At 33.2% G+C, this 21,882-nt stretch overlaps 1 protein-coding gene across 1 annotated transcript; it reads left to right on the forward strand.

Annotated features, from left to right (window-relative positions):
• Window positions 1-17,430: 17,430 nt before the first annotated feature.
• On the forward strand, window positions 17,431-21,428 carry LOC112765774 (ferric reduction oxidase 8, mitochondrial). Its single transcript, XM_025811631.3, has 8 exons — window positions 17,431-17,916; window positions 18,010-18,103; window positions 18,171-18,356; window positions 18,443-18,680; window positions 18,796-19,123; window positions 19,211-19,469; window positions 20,256-20,932; window positions 21,012-21,428. Exons 1-8 carry the CDS (start codon window positions 17,760-17,762, stop codon window positions 21,194-21,196), a joined length of 2,124 nt encoding a protein of 707 aa, XP_025667416.1. The 5' UTR covers window positions 17,431-17,759; the 3' UTR covers window positions 21,197-21,428.
• The last annotated feature ends 454 nt before the right edge of the window (window positions 21,429-21,882 follow it).

Below are 21,882 nucleotides of genomic sequence, written 5' to 3' on the forward strand. Positions count from 1 at the left end.
TCATTAGCAGCTCAGCCGTTGATATCCTTTTTATTTTTGAGCGTGATAAATTTTTAATAACAAAAATATTAAAAAAATAAAAAAATATTTTTTTAAAAAATTATAATTTATATTTTATATTTTTTTAAAAGATTTTTTTATCTTAAAAAATATATTTTTTATATAATAAATTAATAAAAAATTATTTTTATCTTATTTTATTTAAATATAATTGATAAATAAAAATATTTTTTTATATAAAATATCTAAATATAAAATTATTTTTATTTTTATAAAAACTTTTTTAAAAAAATTATTAAAAAATTATCTTTTTTAAAAATAGCGCCAAACAAATCCTAAATACATTTACTAGAATTTTTTGGTTTTTTTTCCTACGCTTGTTTTTATATACGTTTTTAACTTTTTATTAAAAAGTAATTTACAAAAAATAATCAAATAATTTATTTTTGAGAAAAAAATAAATAAATTTTTTATTTTTGAATTCAAAAATACATACGTGTTTTACTAATTAAAAATACAAAAACATCTCTAACATTCTAAAATATAAGATATTTAAGTCTTTTCATTTAAAATTTTTTTAATTTTCTCCTAACTAATAAAAGTGAGTTGTCAATTTTTCATGAATTCTTTTTTCCTCCTAAATAAAAGTACTATTCTCTCTTCTAAATTTATTTTAGAAAAATATCTTTAATATAATTATATTAATTAGCATTTAATGAATAATACATTATTATACTAATTTAATATATTATTTTTAAATTTTTTAATATGAAGTTTCTTTCTTTTTTTTATTTTTAAATTATTTTTATTTCTATTTTTATTTACTCTCAATATAACTAAAAAAAAAAATAATTAAGTTAAAAAAACTGTAAATAATAAATATTATTTTTAATATGACAATTATTTTAATCAATTATATAAAATTATTGTAAATAAATAATAAAATAAGTAATAATATCTATTTAAAGTTTTTTTTCTTTTAACAATATTATTTATTAAAAGTTTACACATCCAATAATATTTTTAGTTGTGTTTAAATTTTGATAATAAGTTTAACTTACTTATTTTATATAATAAATACATTAGAAATTATATCATTTTTATAGAATACAAAATTTTTACTCTATATTATTTGACAATCATTTATTTATTTAGTATTATATATTTTTTCTCTTTTTTAACTATTTAGATAATATATATATTAAGTAAGTATCTTCATTGAATTAATCATAAAGGTTAATAAAACATAATGACATAATTTTCACCTAATTGTAACAAGTATCTCCATTAAAAATATTGCATAATTATTGTCATGTACAATTAGTGTGTATATATATATATATACTAAATAATAATGATGTCTTACAATTATTTATCATTTAGAATTCATAATTCAGATATAGTTTCTCCTTCTGTTTTTTATTTTCCATACCTAATGGCTACTAGCTATGATTCTATCAATAATATTACCTATGATAGATTATGTGATGAAAAAATTTAGAAAATAAAGGCAAAAATTATAAAGTTAGGAAAAGTTCCATCCAAATTTGACAAGAGAAAGACGTCTTACATAAAAATGGTTCTAATGGATGATAAGGTTAGTTGATTATTTTTCATGATTCTTTCAAATGATGCTAGGTACAGTTTATAAATATTTTTAATAGCTTTATAAGTGCTAATAGCTTTTATATTTAATTTGTTTTACAGTGTGATAAAATTCATTGTTCAATCAAGAGTTATTTGGTAAAGATGTTTGAGAATAAATTGATCGAGGAGATGGTCTATGTCTTCTCAAATTTTGTGATTGAGGAATCAAGTGGAATTTATCTTTCAACTACACACGTGTGTAGAATAACTTTTAAGAAAGAATTATGTAATACGGTTGATGATCCTAAAATTTCTGACAATCATTTCAATTTTTTTGCTCATGCTGATATATTGAAACAAATAAATGAACAGTCTAACTTATTTAGTACGTAGTTAATTTGTATTAACCTATACAAAATTATTTTTTTTTATTTAAATTGTTGCTAAGAAATTATATAATAGCATCACTTTATTGATGGCATAAATTTTAATATTTAATTTATGCAAATGTTTAAAATTTTATTGTGATTTTTTTAAAGGTATATCCTTTTATTAATATATTGTTAGTTTTATTATTTAGTATATAAATAAACTGATAAAATCTCTTTAATTTATAAGTAATTTATTAAATTATTTATTTGTTTGTCTTTAATTTGATACTTTTAATTTATTTTTTTTCAATTATATCTTATTGGACTCTTGATCGAAAAAAAAGTTTATATCATTGTCAAAATCAGGGAGAAGTGGTCATTATATTGTGGTTTATATTCATGATTTGCAATATGTAAAATTTTAATATTTCACAACAAGATTTTATTTTGTAACAATTATCTATTCATATGCAAAATCTTTTATCTTTTTTATGATATATTACTACTTATTTTTCTTAATTCCCGCTTTTATTTAGAAGTGAAGAAAAAATAAGGTACACACTGGATTAATTTGTAATCCAATTACTCAATTATCTATGTGATTACCAAGCAATCAAATACATATTTATTCTCCAATTTGTAAAATTTAACAAATGCATTGGTAAGCATATTGATTTAATATTTTATTTAATATATTTGTTATGTTATATCTGTAATCACAGTATATCTATTTTTACGTATATATCTTTTGAAAAAATATTCTTAGTATTAGCACATAGTGTATTAAATAAATATTTTAAAATTAACTGTAACATACAATAAAAATAAAAATTAAACTAAATAGATATTATAAATACAAACACAAGGACAACCCATTTAACCCAACTCCAAACACAATTATAACAAAGAACTTCTTAACCCACTCATTTAATTACCACACCTACTTTCATAAATCTACCTAATAATTCTCTTTTTCCTTTGACTAGGATCATGAAATTCATCATAATTGGGGTCTAACTGCTACATGTTATAACCAAATCCACCAACAACCCTAAACCCAAATAGGTGAACAAATCTAGCGGCCACTCAACAACATAAAGAACAAACCCCTCGCGCTGTCACATGCTCGCTATTAGAATAGATTAATAAAAACGATTAATAACTACATTAAGGTTGATAGACTTAACACCAGATTAAGAAAAAAATGAACAACGTATGACATGTTGTTTTTTTATTAATCAAATGATTATAATTCAAATTAATTTTAATAAAACAACTTAAAATTATAATTTTAATTTTATCACGTACATGACACAGGTTATTATACTTGTATATACAAAAAAATTAGTCCTGCAAAAAAATTTAAATGTCTCATGTTTTAAAAAATAAAAGACATTTTTATATTTTCAATTAATTGAAAACTTATTTGTCTTCGAGATAAAAGGCGAGGATTTATTTATCATTTACTCTATCTATTTTTACTTTTTATTAACTCTTTTAACGGAGAGAAAATAAAAAGTCTAAAGTACTCGCATTCTTATTATATTACAGCTTTTAATTTTGTTATTGGGAGTAAGATGGTGTTTTCTGCTATTATTGCCGGTGTTTGTATTATCTGTAGGTGTGGACGGTGACGGAAGATAAAATTGAGGGTCTAATTTATTAAAATATTATTAGAGTTGTTAGTAGTTAGGAGTTAAGTCAGTAATAACTAGTAATTAGTAAATGGATATTTATGAAGTTAGTTAAAAATATCTTTATAAATAAATAACATGACTCTTGTATCATATAAAAAACAACTTCAATACAACAACTTCATATAATATTATCTTCTTATTCTACTCTTCTTTAAAAAATTTAACACAATTTCTGATAAATCTGAGAGTCAGTTTTCCACCATAACAGAATGTCCGATTTGAGGCTTTTGGAGACCATCGCACAACCAGCTTGGTAGAAAAAAGATCGAATAGTGATTAAACTTAAGCCAAATCTGAGCCTCAGATTTAAGGCTTCTACCAATTAGATGGACAGTAGTGAATAAAATGGTAATCAAACGGTAAGGAAGTGGTTCGCAAATCTAACTCTCAGATTGGTGGTCATACTCGATGTGTCGAATATACACCCGGAAGAAGGGTTGAGGGCCACATACCACGCTCCTCTCTTTCTTCTCTCTTTGTTCATCTCTAAAACTTATTTCACATATGTTTTGTCGATTTTTAGCAAATCGATGGTGGTTCGATATCTAGTGGTCTGGGAGCGAAACCTACTCCTCTGTGCGAGTACCAGTTTTCTAGAAGTGCATCAAAAGCGTCTTCGATTAGACCAAATTTAAAAATTAAAATAAAGTAAATCTGTAAATTAATAATTAGGACTTAGAAATTGAAAGTTTTGAGAACTAAATAAATAATAAATAGAAATATTTGCAATGAAATTAAAAGAAGACAATAGAATGCCTTTGATTGAATCGAAAGGACTTCAAAATAAAAGATTCAAATGCAGAAAGATAAATTGAACAAACAAAAGTGAAGGATATTTAGTAAATAAAATTAATTGAAATGATAAGTTTACAGAAAGAATAAATTAAAAGAAAAGAGAAGGTGGAAGGAACCTTACAGAAAATATAACTCGAATGCAAACTCAGGGATTCGCTGGGATGTGAGAGTGCTAGAGTGTTTTTTCTGAGTGAAAGTTCCAACCCTTCTTCACTAAAATTTCCTAATATTTATAGGCTAATTTTATATAACTAACGATTAATTGGTAATTAATTAAAATTAAATACAACATTTCAAATTTGAGGTGCAGTCTCCCTTGATAACTGTTCCCGCCGTATGGTTGTAGATATTTCCCATGATCTCCTCATGCAATAAAAGCTATTAACTTTTCACTTTCACAACTATTCGACCGGCTCTTTCAAAGGGGAGTGGATCCTCTCCAGTGAGAAAAAAACTGGATAGTGTCCAGTGTCTAATCTAACCTTTCATTGTTTTCTCTCTCATATTTAATTTTGGTCCCACTTATAGAATTAAAGGTGAAAGATCACACTTTATTCTCTCAAGTGGATTTTTCACTGCAGAGGATCCATTTCCCTTTCAAAGGCCTTACTCGATTTTTTCGAATCGGATCTTCTCCTCGATTTGACTCACTCGATCAACAAAGCAATCGAAAACCAAATCGGCACCAATCACTTCCAACTTTATACTTACGCGCGTGTCTACTCGAGAAACCATACTTGACTCGTTTCAATTCCACTTACTTTTATCGAAAATATTTTTCGATCAACAAATTGCCCCCTTAGATTAAGGTGGTTGCCTTCGATATTATCATCGAACAATAAAAACTTAATCCAAAAGACGTCAGTTTTTCAGATTAGTAATAATTGTTATTTAAAACCCATTACCATTAATTCACTCGACACGTCTCTCGAGACTTACGCTTCCTCTCTCTACCACTTCATCTTCTCCACGAAGTTACCTCCATTCACACCTCTTCTACAGTAATGGTTACAGTGATACTTTAAATTAATCACTCTTTCCTTAATTCAAATTTCTTGAATCTTCATCATTCTCTAAGTTTCCTCCACACCAGCAAACTTTTCACAAAAATCTTTAACCTTTATTCTCCTTTTACTCTGTCTGAAAATGGCTAGTTCTTCTTCTCAAATTGCCACCTAAGACAAGGGGAAAGGCCCCTTTACAGCACCACCACCTCCACCGGCCCTTCGCATTCTCAATCAAGTCAATGATGAAGTCATTGACGATCCTCATTTACCAACTAATGACACCAGAATCCTAATTCCATTCACCATTGGTGCCGAGACACATTGCTTTCTTGGGCCAATCGAGTCTCTGGAGAGGGCAAATAAAAAACTTTCTTTCTTCTCAAGTGCTGATGGGGAAGATTTACTGATAAACCAATCTTTTAACATCTCCCATTTCATCAATCAAAAATCCTTCAGGAACAATCCAAAGATTAATCCTCGGGGATACGATTTCACAGCTTGGTATCGGCGTCTCGAACCTACCAAAAGTGCTGATTGGAAAGTTTTGGGAATCTACGAACTACTAAAGCTTTCCCATTTCTCACTTACCACACACCCTTGGATGATTGAGGCTGTGATCTGCTTCTGGAATAGAACAACCAACACTTCCACCTCCCATGTGGAATGATCGAAGTGTCCCTTCTGGACGTGGCTGCTATTACAGGGCTCCCAATCAACTCTCCAGATTGTACTCCTGACATGCAGTCAAAGCGTCAATACAATGTGGTTTTAACTAGTTCTTACAGTGACTTTATCGCCCATAACATGGGTGCAAAAGGTACAAAAATCACTGAAAATGAACATGTTGCCTTCCTATTTTACTGGTTAAATGCTGTCCTATTCTATTCTCGAAGTGTCCAAATATCAAAATTTTACCTCCCTTTAGCTACTCTTCTCCACGAAGAAAAAGCCCTCAATTTAGCCAAGCTTCTTCTAGGATACATTTTCGAAGAACTTGGTCAATTTGTCTGTGACCTTCGAGACAACAAGATCATCAGTACAAGGGGCCCTTTATGACTTCTTCAACTATGGCTTAATGCCGTCTTTGAAAATTTTATGACAAAATCTGAAAGTGGTAGTACTGATAAACAATATATTGATGGTTTTCGATTAGCTGAATTCAAGCCCAATTTTCCAGACACTGAATCAAATGAAGATAGATTCTGGGCTGTTTTTTCTCTTTTCCATACTTGTAAAGACTTCGACAATGACCAACTCAATTTTACTCCTTTCTTGCGTCGCAATCGTGGTCCTACTTGGCTGGAATGTTTGCTTTTTCCTGATACCAATGAAGCAAATGAAATTGCAAATCAAAATTGGGCGAACATGTTGGCTGTCCAGGTAATACCAATAGGATTACCTCTACATAAGAAAGAAAGGTTCAAAATTACCATGTATGCTCCACACTTAACAACCAGACAATTGGAATTTTCTCAAGACATCCCAACACCACAACCCCAAAATGATGACCCTTTCTGCCACATTACTTTGACCACTCAAGAGGATTTTAATTCTTGCCTCTTAAAGAATCAACAGCGTAGGGACCGTTTCAATTTTGTGATGTATGATCGCAGCTTTTATATCACCAAATCCTGTTTTAAATGGTGGGCTACTTACTACTCTAGGTACACCCGTACCTTAGAAGAAATTCAACAAACTGCCATTCGAACAGCTGTCACCGAAAGTTCCCCAAAAAAACTCACAAGAGAAAAGCTGAAGTTACTCGACCACCACCAACCAAGAGTAAAAGAACTCCTACTAGAACTTCTCGTAAAGTAATTCTTCTATTCACAATTCTATTTCCTAATTCGAAATGTCCTTCGAATATTACCATAATATTTTAAAACATAATTGTTTCTGGACTGAACTTTTAATAGTTATTATTACAATCATCAAGCAAAAGTGCTGACGAAAGTGAACCAACCAACAAGGATTCCCTTGCTGCTTCCTCCCCATCGGAAGATGCAGCCGACTCTGATCCTGGCACTCAGTTAATACCAAGATACAGAATTTCTCAGGTAACACAATCATTACTGTATATATTTTACTTAGTTTAAAAATAAATCTTAAACTCACAATTGTGTACCTTTTATACCAGCCCATTAATGTTGCCTAGGCGGCTTCTTTCACTGGAGCTCTCGATTAACTAATTTCTCAACAACAGATTGACCCAGAGCACTCCACATCACATGATTCAATCCAATTCACTGGGTCCCTACAAACAATTCCTGCTACTCATCCGCCTCTTCCTCACACAACACAAGTGATTGATCTGACGGCGAATCCTTTGCAGCACTCTCCAGAAGAAAACCACAGACTTGAATCAATTTCACCAAATAATCAAGCTGTGTCTTCTACAGAAAACATAGTAGTCGCAGACTCCAATTCTGCTTTTAAAGCTGCTGACACCACCAATTCAACTTCCTCTAAGTCCAAAGTTTTAGAAACTCCTCCCGAGTTACAACCCAAATCTTCACTCCAAACCCCTCCGGACCAAAACCAGGAACATCGAATGTTCCTACTACTCCAACTAGTGCTACCTTGGATGACATGATTTCTGTTTTGAATAAAATTATCCAAGTAAACAAAGTACCAGTTCCTGTACCAGTAATCTCAAGGCCTGCCACAATAAGGCCTCCAATCGAATTAGAACCCGACACTCGGGAACAACTCCGATCACTCATCAAACTTTTGGATCATCCACCTACCACATGGGTTAATGATCCAATCCTCAACAAACTCCTATAGGACTGCTTGAATTCTTCTCTTGAACTTCCAACCAACACACCATATTCTGCTTCAATCCAAGAATTTAAACAACTTCTCAATGATAGCGTTGCATCTCAGTTTCAACTTCAGGAAACTGAAAATGAAGAAGCTATAGCCAAATCTAAAATAGAAAACTGTCTTACAACTGCCCAACCAATCCAATCCTCTCGTGAGGAGTTTGATGTGAGAAATTCCCATGCTATTTCTGTTCAAGCTTTTCATGATCAAGAAGAAGCAAGAATCGAAGCAGAATTGGCTCAACTTCATCAAGAACAACTTGCCACCATACGCCAAAGTCGAGCCACCCTAGCCAAACCTCTGGCTGCAGCCCAACAAGAGCAACATCTCCTTATCCAAAAACTTGTCTTAATCGACACCGAGCGGGGAGAATATGAAAAACAACTCGAGAAAATTCAAGCTGACAAGTTCAAGCAAATTGAAATACTTACGATTCTGAAAAACAAAAGGACAAAGCTGCGCTCCAATTTGGTAAAACTATTGGCTTCTTGAACTCCTTTTTACTTCTTATTTTACTTTCGTAATGATTTCTTCCTTTTTTTGAACTTATGCCTATTGAATTTCTATATTCGCCAGCAATAGAAGTATTTCAGATATTTCCCATTAATCGAATTAACCACTTTTCCTAACTCGATGTCTTTAATCTGATAAGCATTTCCAAAAATACCCCTATCACTTGAAAGGGACCTTCCCAATTATGGGACCATTTACCAAGAAATTTTGATTTCTTTTCCATTGGTAAAATAACTTTCAAAACTAACTCACCTGTCTTGAAATATTTCTCCTTAATTCGACGATTATAACTTCGAGCAACACTTTCTTTTTGTCGAATTATATTATCAACTGCTAACATTCGCTCCGAGTCTAACTCATTTAACTCATCGAACATTGCACTACAATAATCATCGACTGGCAAATCATTCTGTTTTGATACTCTTAAAGTATTCAAATTAATTTCTAATGGTAACACTGCATCATGGTCATACACCAATTTATAAGGTGAAGTCCTTGTCGAACCTCTTGGTGAATTCCGATAGGCCCATAATACTTGACTTAAAGTCTCATGCCATGTTCGAGGCTTGTTCCTGATATGCTTTTTAATCAAGCCTATCAATATCTTATTTGCTGCCTCTACTTGCCTATTAGCCTGTGCATAATAAGGAGTTGAAGTAACCATACTAATGTTCCTTGAAGCCGCAAAGTTTTTAATTCGCTGACCAGTAAACATAGTTCCTTGGTCAGTACTTAACGTCTGAGGAATTCCAAATCGATGAATAATATTTTCTTCGACAAAATCAATTATCTCTGTTTGACCAACTTCTACCAAAGGAACTGCTTCAACCCATTTTGTGAAATAATCAATAGCCACTAAAATAAATTTGTGCTGCTTCGATGAAGGGGGTGAATCAATCCAATTAGATCTAAAGCCCAACCTCTAAATGGCCATGGCTTTATTATCGAATGCAGTTCAGCCACTGGAATCTGTTGTATCGAACCATGTTTCTGACATTCTTGACATGCCTTTGCATAATCGATACAATCTTTTATCATAGATGTCCAAAACACATGATTGCGATATAACACCCATCTCATTTTCTTTCCTGCCTGATGAGCACCACATATTCCATTATGAACTTCACCTAAAGCAATGTTTTGATCTTCTCGACTCAAACATCTCAACAAACTTCCATCGATCCCTTTTTTGTATAACTCATCAGCCAATAAAACGAAGTTCATTGCTTGTAACTTTAGTTTTCTATCAACTGCAATATTGAGATCTTTCAAATACCGAGCAATAGGCTTTCTCCAATCAGAATCCTCCCATTCATCTATGCATAACACCTCTCTCTCATTTGCTGGTACTAAAATTTGATGGATACTAGATAATTTCTTAATAGTTTCCGGACCAACCCGATACTTCGAGGCAATTTGAGCTAACTCATTAGCAATCTCATTATGAATTCGAGGAATATGCACCAAAGAAACTTTTCGAAAAGACATTAATAACTCCCAAGCAGTTACTAAATATTTTTGTAATGTCTCATTATTACACTTAAATTCCTTTGCAACTGCTTTAAAACTAACTGTGAATCCCCTTTGTCGATTAAAATCTCTAGACCCAAAATCAAAGCCTCATATTTGGCTACATTATTGGAACAAGGATACTTTAGTTCGAACAGAAATTCTGATGGAATGCCCTCTGGTGAGATAATGAGAATTCCAACCCCCGCACCATCTTTATGTTTAGATCCATCGAAATACAATTTCCAATAATTAACTTTTACATCGACTACATTTGTCCCCTGGTCATTCAGATCTTTCGAATTGTCCACAAGAAAATCTGCAATGACCTGTCCTTTTACAGCCTTAGCCGGGACATATTGTAAATCAAATTCAGTTAATGCCAACATCCATTTTCCCAAACGTCCTCTTAACATAGGAAAACTTAGCATATATTTAATAAGATCGGTTTGTGTTATCACTTTCACCGACTTAGCCACCATGTAACATTTTAACTTCATACAAGCATGATATAATGACAAGCATAATTTTTTGATTGGGGAATACCTTATTTCGATATCAGTTAAAACTCGACTAAAGTAATAAACTGCCCGTTCATGTCCATTTTCATCATCTTGGGCCAACATACACCCTATAGTATTTTCAGATGCTGCAATATATAATTTCAAAGGTTCAGATGAATACACATTCGCCATAATTGGAGCCTTTGATAAATATGACTTAATCGAATCAAACGCCGATTGATGTTCTGTGGTCCATTCGAATTTTGAACCATTTTTTAATTTCACCAAAGGCGCGAATACCCTAGTTCGATCAGAAAGATTCGAGATGAATCTTCGAAGGTAATTCACTTTTCCCAAAAACAATTGCACTTCTTTCTTCGATTTAGGTGCAGATAATGCCAATATCGCATCTGCTTTATTTTTATCAATAGCTATCCCCTTTTTTTGAACAACAAAGCCTAAGAAGTTTCCAGCCGATATCCCAAAAGCACATTTCAAAGGATTCATTTTTAATCCTTTCTTCCTCATAGTAAGGAATGCTTTTCTTAAATGATCTATATGCTGACTCACAGAAATCGATTTTACCATTACATCATCGATATATACCTCCATAAACTTCCCAATAAACTCATAAAAAATGGCATTCATGGCACGTTGGTATGTTGCCCCAGCATTCTTCAAACTAAAAGGCATAACCACCCACTCATACGTACCTAACGCCCCAGGACAACGAAAGGCAGTTTTAGCCACATCATCTTCCGTGATAAAGATTTGGTTATATCCAAAATAACCGTCCAAAAAACTAAGAATTTCATTTTCTGCTACAGAATCGATTAACATGTCTGCAATTGGCATAAAATATTCATCTTTTTGGGGTGGCATTATTTAAATCTTGAAAATCGATACACACCCTTAACTTCCCATTTTTCTTCATCACAGGGACAATATTCGATACCCACTCCACATAACGTGCAATTCGAATAAATTTTGCTTTGATCAAACGTTCTATTTCTTTTATTTTCACATTGATTTCAGGAGCAAAATGTCTTGGGGTTTGCTTCACAGGTCAAGAGTTGGGCTTTAATGCTAATCGATGTTCTATTAATGAACGATCGAGACCAGGCATCTCATGGTAATCCCACGCAAAGTAATTTTTAAACTCATGTAACAAATTGAAAATGTCAGTTCGAAAATGATCAATAAGATCTTTATATATATATATATATATATATATATATATATATATATATATATATATATGTAATTCGAACATCATCATGAGTCCCCAAATTAATTTTTTCTAAAGGATCTTGAGATTCAAACCCTTTATAATGATCATCCTCTTTAATTGAATATTTTTCAAATCCCAAAGGCTCCAAATCATAAATACAATCGAAAGTAAAATCAATAGAATCATGAGAAATAGAAGAAACTTGACTTTCGACTAAATTCATTATTATTTTTATTTTCTACACAATGAGCCTCTACTATTAAATTGGCAGTCTGGCTCACATCATTAATTTCATTACAAGAAGTAGAGAAATCATAACTAAATTCGACTGGAAGCGTCGAATCAAACATACTACCATTAACAATTTTACTAACCCTATTCGATTCAACTTCATCAGAAGAATCATCTTTATTTTCTAAAAACTGAAAATTATTTAAATAATTATGTAATGTTACCAGGTAATCAGGAACTCCATCACCCTGACTCATGGTGCAGTCTTCAAAGTCTTCAAGAGAGACAGTCCCAACCAGTCGGTTTGAAACCCACGTCTGGATAACGCAACTTCACCGAAGGGCCTTCTGAAGTCAAATAACAACCTGGCTCATCCTCTATGCGAATGAAAGAGAAAGTCCCTTCATCTTTCTGATCATAATCCTCATCCGGATTACTCTCGCATTCTCCAAGGTACTCAGTCGGAATGATCGAAATCATTCCAACCATATCATCATCTCCTTCATCGAAATATTCCTCATCAACATCAATGTTCATATGTTTGTCAATTCCAGAGGATTGAGCCACTGCCTTACCCTTTTCCATCTTTGCAGGTGATAGAATTTCCTTAGGGTAAGTCTCTCCATCAGAAGGAAAAGACTATCCGAGAATGCACAGAAGGCGTTGCCCTCTTGCTCGTCTCTTTTCCTGTCTCCAATTGAGGTTTCTTATTCCGATTGAAACTTCTTCCTCCACCTCTGCCTCTTGGATAACCTCTGGCTCGACCCTGATAGAAAGCATACTGATTCCGAGAAGGTGCCCGATGCCCCCACTGAGGGTTACGTCGATACAGATGATCACGCCTTTGGAATTCTTGACAGTTTCTAATCCACTAAACACCTACAGCTTGGGATCGACTTAAAGGTGCAGTGACATCATGCTGAGGAATTTTTGAACTAGAACCCTCCACACGTCGAATTGGTTGTCTCTGACGTGCTTGCTCTTCCCTATGAGCCAATTCTTTTTTCATCCTTTTCTTTTCAAAGATTGCTGCCGCTTCAGCATCAAACACAGCATTACATCGCGGACACAGAGATACGTCCCGGTCTTTTATCTTCTGCTGAACCAAGAAATTCAGCAAGCCATCTCCTGTTTTGGGGTATACAGACCTTACCTGTGACTCAAAATCATCAAGAGCCACATTGAAATCATAAGCCATGCCAACCATATTCACCCCCAAGTAGGGTTCGACACAACAGGCATCAACCTCGAAAGGATCTACATCAACATTCATCTCCTTTTTGCCATCATCAAATTTTAAACGTCCTTCCATGATTGCCTCTTGAATCAAATCCCTGAAGCACACACAACTGTTAGTCGAATGACTAGTTGCTTGATGAAATTTACAATAAGGCTTTCCTTTCAAATCTTTTACGGAAAGTAAAGTTCTATCCTCAGGCAAAACTAATTGTTTATCCTTAAGCAACACATCGAAAATCTGATCAAATTTTGAGATATCAAAACTATACTTCTTTCCACTTTTAAGTTTTGAATCATTTGACTTTTCATTACCAGGAAGCTTTTTCAATAAAGAGCAAACATATGGAGGACTTTTCTTAAGTTTAGCCAAATCGACTTCTGTTTCGAAATCGAATTCCTCCTCTGAGGATTCCATAGTTACATATGCCACCTTTTCTTTACGAGTAAATGGTTTACTCTTCGACCTCTGCTCACTCCTATATTTTTCTTTTTCTTTTTTCATAAGTTCGGTCTGTCGAACCTTTTCATCCAAATGGGCCAAATCGGGAATATGCACATTAAGCAATTTTCTACGCATATAAAATCTCAACCCCATAGTTGCTATTTTCACTATTTCATTCTCAGGTAATGACACATAGCATCTACTTCTAGCGTTTTTGAAACGTATTAAATAATCATCAATGGTTTCACCATCTTCACGTTTCAAAGCCACCAGATCAGTAACTGCCATATTCATCTCACCTCGATAGAATTGTGCATGAAAAGCAGTTTCCAACTGATTCCATGTTGTAACCGAATTTGGTCTAAGATTCGAGAACCAGGTAAATGCATTCTTCGTCAACGACGAAGGAAAAAACTTCATTTTTAAATTTTCATCATTAGCTAAATTCCCGATCTCGACCAAATAACGAGCAACATGTTCAGTAGTTGATTCTCCAACTTCTCCAGCAAATTTTGTGGTTATTTTCAGATTTTTCACTCCTCTTAGCACTTCTGCCATTTGAACTACTTGAGGAAAAGCAGACACAAAATGAGGTTGATTCATAAAACTAACATTCAGCCCAACCCGATTTAAAACCTCTTCTACAATTCTAGTGACCTGATAACGATCACCACGCAATCTGGCTACAACATCATCAACATTTTGATCTCGACGAACCACACGAGGATTTTTTCGATTTGGAATATCATTTTTATTTTGAAAAGTATTTTCTATCCCCTCGTTGTTTCCTCGGGCATTGTGCCTCTCACCATCATCATAATCGACGATTCGAGCAATCCTCTCGACTTGTCTAGCAAGACGCTCGAATCTCGATTCATGATCAGCCATTATGGGATTCAGAATTGTAGTCATTTGCTAAGTCAATAAATTGACCAACTCATGGTGACTTTTCTCCACTTATTGTCGATATACTGCCATTGAATTCACAGCATTCAAAGTGGAGCCCACATGATAATCACGAGAATACTCGGATTGTTGTGGGTTTTGAACATTGTTTGCTCCATTTACATTCCCAAAACGGATAGGCGGCATAAAACCACCTACCGGTGGGGTATAACCGGGAGGAAGACCGTAAGGGGGCCAACCAGCGGTTAATGGAGGTTGATATGGTGGTATAGGACCACGTGGACGAATATTACGTCCAACATTTCCAGTTTGAATAGTCATAACGACTATACTTTCAGTCCCGATTGCGCCTTCTGAACGTGAAGACATATCGGCCTGTTGCATGGATACTGGTACGCTATCATTGGTGGATGAACCACCATTCACATTCGACAATTCATCAGCCATGTGAATGATCTTTCTACTTCGTAATCGCATACACTAGACAAATACTGGAAAAATAGTTATTTTGACACACTTCGATTTAAAAATGTCCCACCGGGCGTGCCAATTTGTTTTATCGATTTTTAGCAAATCGATGGTGGTTCGATATCTAGTGGTCTGGGAACGAAACCTACTTCTCTGTGTGAGTACCAGTTTTCTAGAAGTGCATCAAAAGCGTCTTTGATTAGACCAAATTTAAAAATTAAAATAAAGTAAATCTGTAAATTAATAATTAGGACTTAGAAATTGAAAGTTTTGAGAACTAAATAAATAATAAATGAAAAGATTTGCAATGAAATTAAAAGAAGACAATAAAATGCCTTTGATTGAATCGAAAGGACTTCAAAATAAAAGATTCAAATGTAGAAGGATAAATTGAACAAACAAAAGTGAAGGACATTTAGAAAATAAAATTAATTGAAATGATAAGTTTACAGAAAGAATAAATTAAAAGAAAAGAGAAGGTCGAAGGAACCCTACAGAAAATATAACTTAAATGCAAATTCAGGGATTCGCTGGGATGTGAGAGTGTTAGAGTATTTTTTTTGAGTGAAAGTTCCAACTCTTCTTCACTAAAATTTCCTAATATTTATAGGCTAATTTTACATAACTGACGATTAATTGGTAATTAATTAAAATTAAATACAACATTTCAAATTTGAGGTGTAGTCTCCCTTGGTAACCGTTCCCGCCGTATCATTGTAGATATTTCCCATGATCTCCTTGTGCAATAAAAGCTATTAACTTCCCACTTTCACAACTATTCGACCGGCTCTTTCAAAGGCTTTATTCGATTTTTTTCGAATCGGATCTTCTCCTCGGTTTGACTCACTCGATCAACAAAGCAATCGAAAACCAAATCGGCACCAATCACTTTCAACTTTATACTTACGCGCATGTCTACTCGAAAAACCATACTTGATTCATTTCGATTCCACTTATTTTTATCGAAAATATTTTTCGATCAACAACATATTACGACCAACCCAACTTTCTCATACCTCTTCCTGAACTCTAATACTTCACTAACCTAAAAAATCACAATGCCTAAAACAAAAAAAAAATATTAGTAATTGATAAGTTCAGTTTAATTACTAACACAAAATTTAAAGCTTCTTCTCTCCTCCATTGATTAATCTCACAAAATTAAATTAATATCACCTTCCATGTAAGCCAACAAGCCAAATAACATATGATCTCACTTGTACTAGTAATTAAGCTAGGCAGTGTTTGTAGCCATTGTTTCCATTTTTGTGTTCTAAATCCTAAGAGTGTACATTAAAAAAATCAAAATATAGTTAATTGGTTAAAAAATTATAATTACATTTTAGTTATCAATTTAACAAAATAATTTTAAAAATTATATATAAATTTTTTAAAATTAGTTAATCAAAACTAAATTTAAAAAAATTAATTTTTAACCGACAAAATCACATTTTAAGATTTTTAATTTCAATTTTTAGATTAAAAAAATTAATTTTTTAGAAAACCAATTTTTTGTCTATAAACCAGTTTTTGTCCAAAAACCAATTTTAAAAACCATTTTTTTATTTTTCCAAAAACCAATTTTTATTTTTATAACCGGTTAAAAATTAGTTTTTAAATTTTATAACCGATTAATAATCAATTTTATCGTATAAACTAATTTAATTAATTAATTAAAATTAAATTTTTGATTAACCAAAAAACAAGTTTGATTTTTGAATTAACCAAATCATGTACAGCCCTCCTAATCACATGTGCTCAGTGCTGTTGCTCTAAATTTAAGTGACACAGATCAAAACTATGTTCACATTTAAAGTTTCAAGTTTCAACAATACCCACATTCTGTAAAAATTGTTCAGAAAAAAACAAACCAATCAAGAAATATTCTGTCACTTCATATGGCAATTAGAAATTGCTACTCTAGTCTAGAGGCAAAGGGTATCATGGACCAGAATTCCACTATCTGATGGAGGGACCATACGCTGGAGCAAAAGACTATGATTATAATCCAAAGTTGTCACACTAGCAATTTTAATTAATAATACAGTGAGTAGAACATTAATTAGATTATGATATATATAAGATAATGGTATGCCATCATGTTTATTCTCAGTGCATAATCACATCAAAGCCCAAACGTCAAGTTTTAATTGTTAACTCTTCTGGAAATGATGAAAATGGAGAATCCGTTCGTGGGCACAATCCATTTAAACATTGCATAATCTTAATTTTCCCTTACTGTAGAAAGGTGCTTTATAAGTTTATATAATAAATAAAATAATGGGGTACTAAAGGGGAAGTGGTGGGGCTAAATTTGATGTTCTTACTTCTTACATCCAAAATGGTAATCAATAATTCTCCTAAGATTCCTTTATAAATAGGGATCTTAATCACACCAATTGAAGTGTGAAGACTGAAGAGCATTGATTCAGGCATGGCAAGCTCCACTTTACTTGCTATTCTTAAACTTCTTATGATTCTCATATGTGCAGGTTGGGTTGCTCTTTGGATTCTAAAGCCTACCCAAATATGGACAAGAAAATGGAAAGTTGCAGAAGAAAGTGCCAATAATACAATTTTTGGGTACTATGGTACACATTGAATTCATAAACAATTATATGAATTTGAATCTCCAGTGTTTAATTTGAATAAAATGATAGGTGACACTAGAAGATTCTTTGCAGGTCTTAACTTTGCTGTGTATACATTTCCAATAATTGCTGTTGGTATAATTGGACTTCTTTTCTTGGATTTGAAAGCTGCAAATCAAAGAAGCAGGTAATATCAAGTTCCATATTGCACTTTAGTGGGTGTTTTCACTTTCAATGATCATTTTCTCATGCAGAAGTTCAAGGACCTCATCAATTATCATCTCAAGTCCACTGGTAGTTAACAGCTTTCTAGGAATCTTATCCAGTATTGAAATACTGGTAATTTTGCTGTTTATACTCTTTCTAGCATGGACTTATTACGCTCGCATTTCTAACGACTTCAAGAAGTTGTTACCAGACAAATCCCTCAAGTTGAACCTGTAAATGCTCTTCTTATTACTCTTTTCTTTTGTGCTCTGATAGAAAGCTGTTGATTTAATTCACCAGATGCATAACTTCATTTCAGATGGCAACTCAAGTATCTCAGAATAGCAACCCGGTTCGGGTTGCTGGCCGAAGCCTGCCTTGCTTTGCTTCTTCTTCCTGTCTTAAGGGGATTGGCTCTCTTTCGCATACTCGGCATCCAATTCGAAGCTTCAGTCAGATATCACACCTGGCTTGGAACTGCAATGATATTTTTCGCTGCAATACACGGCGCAAGCACTTGCTTTGTCTGGGGTGTCAGCCACCATATACAGAAAGAAGTGAAGCCCAAACTCTAAATTCTAAAACATGTTTCTTCAAATTTTTCAATTTTCTTTTAATTGTAGTAATGATTAGTACTCTCCTTTTAATTTTCTGTTCATGATCTTCAAACAGATTTGGAAGTGGCAAAGCACAGGACGAATATACCTTGCAGGAGCGATTACACTTGTCACCGGGCTAGTTATCTATGTCACTTCACTTCCACAAATCAGGAGGATGAAGTTTGAAATCTTCTACTACACACATCATCTCTACACAATCTTTCTAGTGTTCTTCTTGTTCCATGGTGGAGATAGGCACTTCTATACAGTCTTCGGAGGACTATTTCTTTTCAGCCTCGACAAACTGCTCCGTGTCATACAATCGAGTCCAAGAACCTGCATGGTTTCGGCTAGAACTTTCCCATCCAAAGCTGTGGAAATAATTCTGCCTAAAGATCCGTGTATTTAATCTGATATTGAACTTTAGAATTGAAAAAATATGTGAACAAAGAATATGAAATTTAAATGTTTCTTTCAATGATTTGCAGGGCTGAAGTATATGCCTACAAGTGTTATATTTATGAAGATACCAGCAATATCACATCTTCAGTGGCATTCTTTCAGCATAATATCAAGTTCCAGGGCTGAAAACCAAACCATGTCTGTAATAATCAAATCTGAAGGGTGGTGGACCAATTCTCTTTATGATCTGATACAGGCTGAGATTGAAAAAGGTGCTGATAAGAGGAAGGGTATACCTGTTGCAATTGAAGGACCTTATGGACCTGCTTCATTAGACTTCTTAAAGTAAGCAAACACATGATCTCCACTGTCACTTTTACTTTTTAGCGCCAATTTAATCGTGTTTTTAACTTTGTGCCTAACTTTTATCTAATTTAATTTTTATAGTGAATTTTAAATATATAAAATTTATTAATTAGGGTAAAATACTAAATTAGTCCTCTATATTTGAGCGTAATCCTATTTTGGTCCTTAAAGTTTAAAGTATCGTATTTGAATTCAAAAAAGTTTCATTTAGCTTTAATGTAGTCTCTCATCGTGAGGTCAAAGTTAAATAATTATCAGAATGGCCTACATAACAGCAGTACAAGAATAAGGTCGATAATCTGGAGAACAAATACAAGCTCCAGAGGTACAAAATTGACCGTGAATACATCAATACATTTATTTATCATTCTTTTTAGTTCTATAGAAAATATTTCATTTAAATTGTAAGAAGAATGATAAATAAATGTATTGATCTATCCGCGGTTAATTTTAACCCTTGGAGCTTGTACTTGTTTCCAAATTATCTACCTTGTTCTTGTATTGCTGTCATGTAGAACATTCCATTAATTATTTAACTTTGACCTCATGGTGGTAGTATATTGAAACTAAATGAAATATTTTTGAATTTAAATAAGACACTTTAAATTTTAAAAATAAAAATAGAATTATGTCCAAATGTAAGGACCAATTTAGTATTTTACTCTACTCTTAACTGAACTGTCTAGTCACATTCTAACGTGGAAAAATAGAAAAAAAAAATAGAATATAATTCAAAAATTGAAAGGAAAAAAAATATATCTGCAGATATGACAGTCTACTTCTGGTTGCTGGAGGAAGTGGAATAACCCCATTTCTGAGCATTTTGGAAGAACTCAATTCATCTAGCAGCAAAAGTAGATATCCTTCAAGAATTCATCTTGTGTATGTCATCAAGAAGGCACAGGACTTTTGTCTATTACATCCAATCTCACATCTTTTGGTCAACCATTCAACTGAAAACTGCCATTTGAATCTAAAGTTGTTTGTGACTCAAGAAACACAAGCAGGGGTTGGAATCAAAGAGCTACTGAATGAATTCTCAAAAGTAAGAACCCTGCAACTGGACACGGTGTGTGCAAATTACGCTGTACACGGGCCTGAGAGTCCGTCTTGCATGGCCGCCATCGTAGGAATGAGCTCCATCATTTTTCTTATTTTTCTTATCTGTTTCAACCATGTTATAATTCCATCTGGGAAGCATTCGAATTCGTCGAAGCAAAAGGCTCCCTCTTGGATTGTGGACCTGCTTCTTATAGCTGCTTTTGTCCTAGCTTTAGCATGCAACGGCTTGGTGGCGATTCTTCTTAGATGGAGAAGGCTGAAGAAAGGGATTCAACCAATCTCTGAGAAAGACATGAAGCCCCTTGATCTAAGCTCAGCTGAAATTAGGAATGCTCTTGAAGAACATGAAGTCCACTTCGGTGGAAGGCCTAACTTTGAAGGTAGTGTGTTGTTAGAATATCAATTGTTTCTTTGGATTTGTTATATGCATTCAATGATCTCCATCATCCAATTGGGCAGATATATTTGGCATGTTCCAAGAAGAAACTTGTGGATCGAATATTGGAGTGTTGGTGTGTGGACCGGAGAGCATGAAGGAATCGGTTGCGGCCGCATGCCGGAAGGAGTCCAATTGTTTCAAGTTTGGTGGTGGAAAAAGAACAGAGCCATGCTTCGCTTTCCACTCCCTCAACTTCACGCTTTAGTAATCAAAACTACGCAAGTAAAACTGTAAAAGTAGTCGCATACACACTCTCTTATCTTTCAAGCCATGCATTTCTCAATTAGTTTTCTGAGTAAACCAAAACAAACACTATCCGATTTTAGCAAGAATGTAAGCTTTATGTTGTTCGTGTTCCTTTGATAGATATATAATGTACATCTTAATGTATCAAAATGTCTAAAAAATATTGCAATGAAAAATATCCTCCTTCTTTATCCTTCAGTGTGGGGTTTTAAATTTGGCAAAGTCTATGGTATGGATGTGAGTAAACATCTATATGTATGATTCTCATGGGTGCATCTCACATAGTGCCGCATGTACATGTTAAGATAGATTGTAAGTTGAGTTTTGAAAATTGTGTCCTGACAAAAAGAGAGTGGCAGAACTGCTTTTCAGATTAAGATAGATTGTAAGTTGAATTTTAAAAATTGTGTCCTGACAAAAAGAGAGTGGCAGAACTGCTTTTCAGATAGAGTGAGATTATAAGATAATTACATATTTTTAATAAAAGTTATTTTGTTTAATTTTTTTTTTATAGACTTGATGGGCTTTTGTTTTTCTTGTTCTTCAAATGGGCTGAAAGATGATGGTAGTTGACGAACAAGATAGTGTTGCCATTACCTAAGTCTCAAAAGGTAAAGAATAGTTCTTTTTTTTTTTAAACAAGTG

Source organism: Arachis hypogaea, chromosome 17, assembly GCF_003086295.3.
Source record: "Arachis hypogaea cultivar Tifrunner chromosome 17, arahy.Tifrunner.gnm2.J5K5, whole genome shotgun sequence".
Lineage (NCBI taxonomy): Eukaryota > Viridiplantae > Streptophyta > Magnoliopsida > Fabales > Fabaceae > Arachis > Arachis hypogaea.

Coding starts and splice junctions, on each gene's coding strand:
- LOC112765774 (XM_025811631.3), top strand. CDS start 17,760: ATGGCAAGCTCCACTTTACTTGCTATTCTTAAACTTCTTATGATTCTC. Junction 18,357..18,442: donor AAATCCCTCAAGTTGAACCT/GTAAATGCTCTT, acceptor ACTTCATTTCAG/ATGGCAACTCAAGTATCTCA. Junction 20,933..21,011: donor TGGAAGGCCTAACTTTGAAG/GTAGTGTGTTGT, acceptor CCAATTGGGCAG/ATATATTTGGCATGTTCCAA.